The sequence below is a fragment of the Typopeltis vanoorti genome, chromosome 17, assembly GCF_054136105.1.
Source record: "Typopeltis vanoorti isolate ZY-2024b chromosome 17, IOZ_Tvanoo_1.0, whole genome shotgun sequence".
In the NCBI taxonomy this organism is placed as follows: Eukaryota; Metazoa; Arthropoda; class Arachnida; order Uropygi; family Thelyphonidae; genus Typopeltis; species Typopeltis vanoorti.
The window spans coordinates 87,022,464-87,034,800 of NC_143565.1; the positions used below are offsets into that span (position 1 = coordinate 87,022,464).

The window sequence follows — 12,337 nt, forward strand, 5'->3', positions numbered from 1 at the left end:
CATTTCAATTAGTAGAATCTTAACTTTTTTTTCATTACACTACCTTTACTTCTATAACCTTTCTGACTAGTTTCATTTTCATCTCTTTTCCTTAGCCTCTCATGTCCTCTCAATGTTTATTAGGCTTTACTTCCACACAATTTATTTAAATCTAATTTCTATTTTGCAAAGTATCCATCTGTCTACAGATAATATAACAGATATATTATTATTATTATTATTATTCAGGCCTCCATGGAGTCGAAAGACTCATCGTGGGAGGTCCTTCCTAAGAACATAAAGTCTGTCAAGACTCATCGAGGGGAGATCCCCACTAAGAAACGCAAAGTCTATCATACCACTCCTTAAACTCATTGACCGTTCTCGCTCTCACCACTCCATCAGGCAATGCATTCCACGGTTCAACCACCCTCCATGCAAAGAAACCACTCCTCACCCTCTTGCTCACAGATTCCTTTCGTAACTTCCAGGAATGGCCTCTTGTCATCACTCCTTCCCGCTGTTCAACCAAGTGAAAGAACTCCCCAGTGTCAACCCTGTAACCACCTCTCAACAGTTTAAAAGTCTCAATCATATCACCTCTCCTTCTTCTATCCACCAAACTCTGCAGTCCACATTCCCTCAGCCGATCCTCATAACCAAAATTGTACAGTCCTGAAACCATCTTTGTCATCCGTCTTTGTATCCTTTCCACAGTTAATTTATCCCCTTCAAATCCTGGAGACCAAATCAGAGAACAATAGTCCAAGTGTGGTCTGATCAGAGACTTATACAATGGAATGATAACCCTCTTATCTCTGCAGGTCAGTGTCCTTCTCATAATTGCAGCAATCCCCTGTGTTACCTTCACCACCTTTGCAATATGTCCCCTAAACTTCAGGTTTCTATCAACCATCAACCCCAGATCTTTTGTCTCCTCTACTTCCTCCAGCTTAACTCCTCCCATAGAGTATGCTGCATCCCATCGATGTTTCCCAAACCTCAAGACCTTACATTTTGCTGCATTAAACTGACACCCCCATTCATTTGCCCATCTATCTAGCTTATTCAAATCCTCTTGCAGGGCTACCACATCTGCACTATTACTAATAATCCTTCCTAGCTTCGCATCATCCGCAAACAACTGAATATCCCCTTGCAATCCACTGGCAATGTCACTGATATAAAGGTTAAACAATATAGGTCCTAGTACTGAGCCCTGTGGGACCCCACTTGTAACCCTCTACCTCCTTGAAACTGCTCCACCATACACAACTCTCTGATACCTATCAGACAGCCAATCCTGAATCCAGTCGACCAATCTGACATCCAGACCCATGTACTGCAACTTAAATATCAGCTTATCATGTGGCACCCTGTCAAATGCCTTTGCTAAGTCTAAGAAAATTGCAGTATATGCCTTTCCCTCATCTAATGTTCTTGTAACTTTATTATAAAAGGCTAGCATATTGCTAAAACAAGAGCATCCTTTCACAAATCATGTTGACTCTCACAGATAACATTACCCTCATCTGCCCAATGTTGTATACGGTCCCTCACTACTTTCTCCAAGATCTTAACAACTACTGATGACACACAGACTGGCCTATAATTAGACACTTCCAGTCTGTTACCACCCTTATGCAATGGCACTATCTTACCTTCCTTCCATTCCCTGGGCACCTTGCCGAAGCCAGACTTTCATTGAAAAGCCAGGTTAAAGGCACTGTCAGTTCCCTGGCACATTCTCTCAAAACTCGTGGTGAAATACCATCCAGTCCCAAAGCTTTACCGACATCCAGAGTGCTCAGTATCTGAAACACACTCTATATATTACATGAGGTAAGGCATGGTCCAACATCAGGTACAACACCACTTCCATTATCCGTGGTCCCTACCCTTCTTTCCTCTTTTTTTTCCCCTTCCTTTTTTCTTGCACCTTTTGCCAATGTTATTAGAGTATTTGAGGGCTATGGATGAATCTTTCCTATTTACTGTTTCCTTCATCTCGTGCTGTGGGAGTCTGCCTTTCCTCACAGATATTTGCTTCATCCATTAAGCTGAACTCGTGTAAGGTTGGCATCAGCAAGGATGCCAACCTTACAGATGTAAGGTTGGCAAAAACAGATGTACATTATACATCTGTTTTTTACTTTGTAAGGAACAGATCTTTGTGTGCGTTGACCTTAATGGCAATGTTTGTGAAAGTAATGAATGAATCTGAGAAGAGATTGCAAGAGCAATCTCTTCTCAGATTGCAAGTAACAAAGAGCAATTTGGGTTATGCCTGGTTTGGGAAACCATTGATGCCATCTTTGCCTCTAAGACAGCTCATATAAATGTACTGTCAGAGTAACATGGAACTTTTTTTTTGGTCTTCAATGATTTGGAAAAGGCTTTTGAAGATACATGGAGAAGTGGGGAAGAAAATGATTTCAGAGAAGTACGTACAAGACAGTATGATGGTAGTAGGACAAGGGTGAGACATAGAACAGGAACCACTGAAGCATTCCCAGTAAAGGTTGAGGTTCGTCAAGGGGTCATCTTTGAGCCTCTTCTTATTTGTTATGCTCTTCGATGACAGACAGTAAGAACTGAATCACCCTGGAAGATAACGTTTGCCAACGATGTGGTGATTTGCATAAAGTCTGAACAGGAAGCAGAAGAAAGACTTGAACAATGGAGAAAAGCTTTGGAAGATAGTGGTTTGAGGATCAGTAAAAATAAGATAGAGTACAGCAGGAAGTATAACATTGCAGAACACAGGCATGCCACAAGTGTGTCTAGGTTCACATATTTAGAATCATGTGTCTAAAGTGATGAATACCTGGACTCAGAACTCAATAGGAGGATCCAGTCAGAGTGTGTAAACTGGCAAAAAGTTTCAGGTATCTTGGGCAATACAAAAGTGTCTAGTAAGTTAAAAGAAAAGATTTACAAAATGGTAGTAAGACCTGCACTGATGTATAGCAGTGAGACCTGGCAGATGACCAAGCGATGGGAGAAGAGAATGAATGCAGCTGGAATGAGAATGCTGAGACTTGCAAGTGGTGTAACAAGATTGGACAAGCTCAAAAACTCAGTGATCAGGGGAACAATGGAGGTAATCCAAGTATCTCGAAAGATTAGGGAATCAAGGCTGAGGTGGTTTGGTCATGTCATGTCATGTGGAGAAATAAAAGCTATGTGAGAAGGAGACTGCTGGAGATGAAGCCACCAGGCAAAAGAAGTAAGGGAAGGCCTAAACAAGGTCTTGGACTAGAGGACGTTGATCTGCTGCAGTGGCCCTACTTGAGTGGAAATGATACCGAAGAAGAAGAAGAAGAAGAGGCCCTTCTATCTATCTGTCTCTGTCTATCTCACTCTTATCCATTATAACAAAAAGAAAATAAGCATTATAAAAGGTTTTTTCACTTACTTACAAAGTAACTTATACTTGCCAAGAAATTATATTCTTGTTTAATCCTTTATCCAAGTGTAAGCAAACAAAATTTGGTTGTGAAGTAACTTCACATCTAGGCTGCCTGTGCAAGGCTGATGATTTCATATAATTCCATTAGTATCCAATAATGCTAAGCACACTTCCTTTCGGAAGTGCATAATTATTATTATTGCACAGGCACCTCTATGGAGTCCTAAAAAGATATGAAGCATGAAGATATTACTATCAATAATAACAACCAACAAGACCCTTTCTTTCTAGTGTCTTCTCCCCATGTGAATTTGTACACAATGTTTTGTATTGGAACATGTATCAGTAATAACTAGCCCCTTGTCCTAAATAGAAATCCAGTGGGTATTTACCACTATTATTGGCTTTGCTCTTTTCTCCAAATTTTCCCAAAAATTTCTATATGTGTGGTATTCATTTACTACTCTGTTTAGATATCCAAGAAGGACCAACTTTTTCTTTGTGTCAGCTACCTTTTCCCTTCTTTAATGACTGAAAAAATTCCTCCACTATTACTTAGTAGAACCATCTGTGGGAGACCAAAGCCACAAATATGTGTTCTTGTCCAATTCCCCATTTTGATGTTTATCCACATCGCTCTACTTGATATTGCTTACCATTCAATAAAATCATTCTTCTGTTTAGTGTTGAGTACTGCAGTTACTCTCTTTAAATCAAGCTTATGAAATTTTGACAGTGTATTCAAAATTCTACATCTTTGGCACTACATCTAAAATTTCTCTAATATCCCTTGCTGCCTCTGAGATCATCTGTTCCTTGCTATTGTCATTCCATCCATATCTACACACTACTTTACAGTTACAGAAACACTCAATGTGGGCATTGTGCAAGCATTCTTTTTGCACACACACTCACCCTCTGCAATCAAATAAAACATTTGCAATGAAACAAAACAACTGGCCTTAATTGAGTGGAGAGACTACCTGCTCACCAACTGGCAGTCTTTGGATTTGAATCCCACAGGAGCCTGAATGTTTATAAAAGCATTTAGATGATAGACTATTTTAGCTGCCTGGTTTGAGACCACCACCATTCCACTTATCAGAGGCCTGAAGTAGTTTGAAAAAGTATCATGTCTGGTCCTTAGAGCAGAACACAAGATTTTCAATCCTAAGCTAACTTACAGTACTAATTAAAATATAAGATATAATATCAATCTCTCCCCCTCATCAATTTTTTGTCAAAGAAACATGCTGTATTCATGTATTTTATTATTTTTTGATATTTTGTTATTACTACTGTATATTTATAATTTTTGTAATTCTCTTAACAAAGTTTTTGCAAGGCCAATATAGTTTCCTCCCTGTCTTATGTAATGCCTATTTTGCATCCATAATGGTTCATATAATTCTTAGATAAGAAGTTTTGTTTTTATTTATTTCAAAGACTATTTATTAAGAGTTTATTTAAACCCAAAAGATAAAATTTTCAATTCAAGATGGCTTTGAGATGCTTACTTGATTAAACAATGTTTTGGATGTTTTGGATAAATCAATCTGTTTTAGATTTTTCTTTGAAATGAGGTCAACCTGCAATGAAATAAGTATTGTCAATATTTCATCAAGCAGAATTAGAAAAATATAAAATGTATTTTAAACAGTGCATTGTTAAACTGAACAAAAATAGGCAATTATATATGCATAAAATAAATGCAATGCATTTATACTATAGTAAACATGTAAGTTTACTCAGGGGCTCACTTTAGTGAGTATGGGCTTGGCAAACTCAAGATACCATGCCTTACTTCATGTAATATACATCTGTTATATTATCTGTAGACTGGTCCTTCCTCTTACTTCTTTCTTCTCTTCTTGCTCCTTCCCCCCAATGCTAGAGCATTCGAGGGCTTGGGGTGAATCTTTCCTATTTTGCTGTCATTTCGTCTTATGCACTATTTTGAGGCACCAACCCATCTGGCCGGCATGGTGCTATAAGGCCAAATACCCCCCCCCCCCCATGAGGACAATGTAAATGATGAATCAAGTAGTAAAATTACATACTGGATCGTCTGTCAGCCAGCATAAAAAGGGACATGTCCTGGACTTAGGCATAGGGTCTAGGTTGAAAAATATGCTACTGTCTCCAGTATCTACAATGAGACCACCTACAATGAACAATGATAGACAGAAGGATATTAGTAGGAACATATAGCTGCAGATCTCTATGGAATGATGATAGAGCAGAAGAACTGATGAATTAATTGGACCATATAAAATGGGACACTGTGGGCCTATCAGAAATAAGAAGGAAAGAAGAAACTCTCATGCAATTAAAAGATGGACATCTACTCTACCACTGTGAATGTGAAAGAAACTCAACTGGTGGTGTAGGATTCCTAATAAATAAAACGCTCAAAGGCAATGTCCTGTTTGTTAATAAAATAACATCAAGAATAGATGAACTAAGTCTCTTCATAAAAGATTCCAACTGAAAATTATACAAATATATGCCCCAACTGTGGACCATCCAGATGAAGAGATAGAAGATTTCTATGAAACATTAAAATCCACATTAAATAATTCTAAAGAATTCTACATAATTATAATGGGCAATTTTAATGCCAAGATTGGAAGCAGAGATGACCATCTGAACTCTATTGGTAAATTTGGATTTGGACAGAGGAATGAAGGAGGAGAATGACTTATTGAATTTGAAGAAGAAAATAACCTCTTTATTATGAACAGCTTTTTCAAGAAGAAAATCAACTGAAAATGGACTTGGAGAAGCCCAAATGGACAAACCTATAATGAAATAGACCTCATCCTCTCCAACAAAAGATATATAATAAATAGTACCGAAGTACTTAATAGATTCAATACGGGAAGTGACCACAAACTAGTAAGGGCAAAAGTATGGATCAACAAAAAATGGGAATGGAATAAGCTCATAAGAAAAAAGTCCAATTTAGTGAATCTACAAAACCTCAATCACAATAAAAGCTGTTATAGAGAATCACTCAAAACTGAACTAAAAAAGTTAAACACAGGTACTACTATCGATGATGCTAATAAAGTCTTAACAAAATCTCTCTTGAATTGTGCACTAGAAATAGGAGGTGTAAAAAGGCACCAAAGAGAGGAAAAATTAAGACAGGAAACCTTAAATCTGATGAAGAAAAGAAGAAATATGAAAAGAGATTTGAATGAGACCAATAAAATAGAATATTCGGAAATTTGTAAAACTATATGCAAAAGGATGAAAAATGAAATTAGATCGTATAATATTACATAATATAATCGTATAATACTAATATTAAAGAAACAATAGTAATATGAAAGGTCCTAAGAAAAACATTATCAGTTGGAACAAAGGAAATAGCTGCTGTAAGAGGAAATAAATGGTGAACTTGTAAAAAAAACAGATGCAATAATCAAAAGAATTCAGGAATTTTATACTGAATTCTATGAAGACAAGGACTGAGACATCCAAGAATCAACCATGGATAACTCAAGTGAGGAAAAATACAATGCCCTGAGATCTTACAAGGTGAAGTGGAAATGGTACTGTGGGAAATGAAGAATGGAAAGGCCTCGGGAGAAGATGGAATTATGGTAGACTTCTTAAAACTGGGAGGAAGCCCTGTCATCGAACAGCTGACTAAACTCTTTAATAAATGCCTAAAAACATTTTTGGGGACTAAATGTCCCAAAAAATTGGAACAATTCATTTCTAATATTAATTTTTAAAAAAGGCAATAAGAAAGAAATTAAAAACTACAGACCTATAATCCTATATATATATATATATATACAGTCTTCACAAAAATTATAAATAATAGAATCAAATCTAAACTTGAGGGAATACAATCCTGTGAACAAGCTGGATTTAGGAAGAAATACAATACTTTGGACCATATTCACATTAAGACAGCTCATTTGAAAAGTCGATTGAATACAATAAACCTTTATGTCTGGCCTAAATAGACTACAAAAAAGCATTTGATTCAGTTAAAACATCTGCAACAATAAAAGCTCTTGAAACTCAGGGAACTGAGAAACCATATATTGAAACACTAAAACATATTTACAATAATGCAACTTCTGTAATTAAATTATTTAAAAACAGTAAAAGTTTCCAGTACAAAAAGGCAAGGTGATCCCAAACTATTTACAGCTGCATTAGAAGAAGTCTTTAGAAGTCTTGATTGGGAAACAAAAATAATAAACATAAATGGAGAAAGGCTGCATCATCTGAAATTTGCAGATGATGTTGTCCTAATAGCAGATAACCTTGAAGATCTGGAAGAAAGGCTAAATCAGCTAAATGAAGCCTTCAGAGTAATTGGATTAAAAATAAATAGAGAGAAAAACAAAAATAATGATGAATAAATACATAAACCAAAGAATTGTCAAAGTCAAAAACCATGAAATAGAACAAGTTACCTCATATGTATATTTGGGCCAATTGTTATCCTTTGAGGATTGCCAAAGAAAAGAAATTAAATAAAGAATTCACCTTGGATGGATGGTTCATGGGAAAATGAGAGACGTATTCAGAAGTGACATCCCTATGAGTCTAAAGGAAAGTTTTCGACCAGAGCACATTTCCTGTCCTAACATACGGGGGAGAAACATGGACTTTAACAAAAGCCCTAAACAAAGAGAAAGAGAGAACAACACAACATTGCATGGAAAGAAGTATGTTAAAAAAATTAAGAGATAGGAAGACAAATATCTGGATAAGATCTCAAATAGGTGTCAGATACAATGATGGGAGATGGACTAGAAAAACAACAGAGTGGAGACCAATGGATGGAGCAAGACAAAGAGGAAGACCAAGAGTACGATGGAGAGATGAACTGGAACAAATTGCAGGCGTGAGATGGAGGATGGATGAGGTAGAAAACTGAGTGGTCTGGAAAACCATGGGAGAGAACCAAAAGGTTGAAGAAACATGTAAGTATTAAAAAGAATACTTCATTATAGTGAAAGATTTACCATTTCGAAATTTCATTTAGAACAGCATTAATGATGTGGGACTTTGTTCAGGACGTTTATACTTCAAATGACCAAACCTTCAATTTACTAATCCTTGAATGGGTTAATGTGTCAACTGACTACTAGTACAGTACCATGCAGTAGCGCACTCAGGATTTAATCTTGGGGTGTGTGTGTGGGGGGGGGAGCACTCATGATTTGATCTTGGGGGGGGGACGAGTTGAGTAGACGATTTGAGAATGCACACTACATTGCATACGACCTATGACTGAGCATCTGCAGTGTGATCGCCAATACATGATACCCGTGATCTCCTCTGGCGTAGCTCGGGAAATGAAGTAGCACTTGGTCCTCAAAAGCACTACTTCGTTCACAGCGGCCGTGATTCCCGAGAGCTATAGGGTATTCCCACCTTATGTAGTCGTTAATTCATAAGTAGTATAGAAATAGAAGACACAACATAAATTTAAAAAAATTTAATTAAGAAAATATTTTTGGAAAATTTTCTAGTGTTTTTTCCTTTTTCTTTTTTTTGGGGGGGGGGAGGGGGACAGGGCCCCTTGGCCCCCTCCCTGGGTGTGCCACTGGTACCATGTAATAGTACTTTCAGTTAGACAACCCTTCAATTATCCAATTGGCAAATTACTTTTCCGACATAGTTGGATAACTGAAGGACTACCATATGTCTAGAATTAACAAGCCAAAAAGGGATCAGAGTTTAGTATAATGCATTATAATTTTTGACAGTGGATTTTTACAAAAGAACTTTCTATCACTCAGAGTGTTTTTGAATAAAGTAACTGTATTGCAGGCACCAACAGTGCTCAAGAAAACAATGGTTCCATGGAAATGAGGAAATAGTGAACAGGATCCAGAATTAAGTGACCAAAATTGTAGCAGGCCTATGGAATGCTCAGTTGTTATCAGGATAGATGAAGGTCTGTGGACTTTAAAGACTGATTGACAGGCAATAAAAGGACATGATAGAAACATATTTATTATTATTTATTCTGGACCTCCATGTTGTCTAAAGACTCATTATGCAAGATCTATCTTAGACCCCCCTTGCCTCATCCACTTCTTTTAGTATAGATCTCCCATTATAATATGCAACCTCCCTTCCGTGGATATCAAATTTTAAAACATTACATTTAGCTGCATTAAATCATACCACTGAATATATCTCTGCAACCCAGCGACAATATCATTGACATAAAGGCTAAAAAAAAAGCAAAGATCCCAGTACTCATCCCTTAGAAGACCACTTGTGACCTTCCTCTTCCTTGATGCTGCTTCTCCATACACAACTTTTTGATATCTATCAGACAGTCAATTTCCAATCCACTTCACCAGCCTAATACCTAACGCTATGTGTTGCAACTTAAATATTAACTCATCATGTGTCACCTTATCAAAATGCCTTTGTAAAATAAAAAAATGGTGATATATGCCTTCCCCTCATCACCTGCTCTTGTCACATTATTATTATAAAAGACAAGCATATTACTGAAATAATGCACCCTTTAACAAATCCACACTGACCTTGACATATAAAGTTATCTTTATATACCCAATTTTGTGTACTGTCTCTCACTAGGTTCAGAAAAGTTTATAAACTATAGTTTGTAAAATTTTTTGAATTAGTAAGAGTGCAAAGGCACTATGTTACCCTTCTACCATCCACTGAGCACTTTCCCAGTTGTTAGACTTTCAATGAACAGCAAGGTCAATAGAATGAGCAGCAGTCAGTTTCTTAGCTAATTCTCTTAAAATATGCAGTGAAATCCGATTAAGAACTACATGACCACATCTAGGTGTGTAGTTAGTGTAAATTCAGGGAAACTACTTCTGCAAAAGGGCCTTTGCTTTCCTTTTTCTCTCTATCTTAAAATTATTAAAAATGGATGACCAATGTCTAAGCATTTCCATCAGAATTACCAATCCATTCCTACTGTCTTACTGACTTCCAAAGTATTTAGTATTTGAAACACATTCTCCTCATGCACTTCTAAGCCTTCAACTCCTCCCATCCCTCCAAGAACAAAAGTTGCTTTTCCAAGATGAAATGCTTCAATAAAATAATCATTAAACTGCTCCACTATATCATCGGCATTGCTCACTCGACATCCTTTTCCATCTAATAAGGTCATTTGCCCATAATCATTTTCTCTTCCTACTGACCACATAATGAAAGAGGTTTTTTTTTTTTTTTTTACATGACTGACACTGAAGAAGATTTTTTTTCCCCAAAAAATAAAGCAGGAAGAAAGAGAACAAGAGGTAAATTACTGGAAGAGCATGGTAAGCAATAGTGTTTGGATGATTTTTTGTTTGAAGAGTGGTGAATGGGTAAAATGAGTTTTTTATTATTATTACGGGCAACTCCAAGGAGTCGATAGACTCATTGAGGGAGGCCCTAACATTATGTCAAGAACAACTATTCGACATTCACACAGTATCTATCATACCTTGCCTTGAACTCATTCACAGTCATGGCACCCACAACAAACTCTGGCAGCTTATTCCACTCATTCACCACTCTCCAAGTAAAAAAACTAGCTCTAACACCCTTGCCCAGCATTCATGTATGGCCCCTAGTCCTCCCACCACCAGTCCTATTCACAAAAATATCTTCTGAATTAATCTTATAGAAACCCTTCAATAATTTGAATGTCTCAATCATATCACCCCCTTTCCGCCTATCAACCAATTTCTGCAACCCACAAATCTTCAACCTGTTCTCATAAGGTTCATTCCATAGACCTGCTATCATCTTGGTCGCTCGTCTCTGGATCCTCTCCACCTCCTCCCCATCAAGAAGAAACCCTAGCGCCCATATCTGGGCACAGTGGTCTAGATGGGGTCTTATCAAGGCTCGATACAGAGGAACAATAACCTGTTTGTCTCTGCTTGTTAAAGTATTTTTCAGCAACCAAGTGATTTGATGAGCTGATTTAGCCACTTTTGCGATGTGCCCCCCTAAACTTCAACTCCCTATCCATCAACACTCCCAAATCCCTGGCTTCGTCAATCTCCTGGAGTACGGTTCCACCAATGTGATATACTGCTGCTAGTCTTTTCACCCCAAAATGCATAACTTTACACTTTGCCACATTAAATTGACATCCATTCTCCTTAGCCCAGTCCTCCAAACTATCCAAATCATCCTGCAAAATTTTGACATCCTGTGCACTCACTATTGCTGTACTCAACTTTGCATCATCAGCAAACAAATGAACACTTCCTCTCAGATCCTTTCCTATATCGTTAATGAACAGAACAGAATCCTGTGGCACACCACTAGTCACAGGCCATCTTTTGGACTCTACTCCTGAATAAACCACTCTCTGATATCTCTCCATCAACCACCCTCCTATCCATCTCACCAACCTTATATCCATCCCCATATGCTGCAGTTTACTGATTAGAATTCCATGTGGTATCCTGTCAAAGGCCTTAGCAAGGTCCAGTAGAATCACTGTAAACCCATTACCCTTATCCAGTTTAGCCATCACTATGTTATAAAACGTGAGCAAGTTATTGAGGCATGATCTACCCTTCACAAAACCATGCTGTCCTCCATACAGTATCCCATTTTCATCTATCCAATCCTGTATTTTCCTCTTGACTATTTTCTCCAAGACCTTGACATCGATTCCTGATATGCTGATCAGTCAGTAATTTACAACAGCAGTCTTGGAACCACCTTTATGCAGTGGAACCATTTTCCCCTCTTTCTATCCATTCAGGACTAACCCAGACCCGAGACTCAAATTAAACAAAATGGTCAAGGGCACTGACAATTCTTTAGCTGCTTCACGTTCAACACGAGCTGGTATAGCATCCAATCCCACAGATGTATTGACATTGAGGTTTTGTAATAGACTATTCACCTCCACTTCATTCATCACAATTCCCGTATAAGCTATTGGTTCATTCATTCCTGAAT

At 37.5% G+C, this 12,337-nt stretch overlaps 1 protein-coding gene across 2 annotated transcripts in view; it reads right to left on the bottom strand.

Annotated features, from left to right (window-relative positions):
* Nucleotides 1-12,337, bottom strand: part of LOC150097601 (32 kDa beta-galactoside-binding lectin-like) — a 144,022-nt gene that overhangs the window by 15,282 nt on the left and 116,403 nt on the right. For both annotated transcript variants that reach the window (XM_090407758.1, XM_090407759.1), the window contains one exon: nucleotides 4,909-4,980. In XM_090407758.1, coding sequence (XP_090263884.1) covers nucleotides 4,909-4,980 — 72 coding nt within the window. The remainder of the gene's footprint in view (nucleotides 1-4,908; nucleotides 4,981-12,337) is intronic.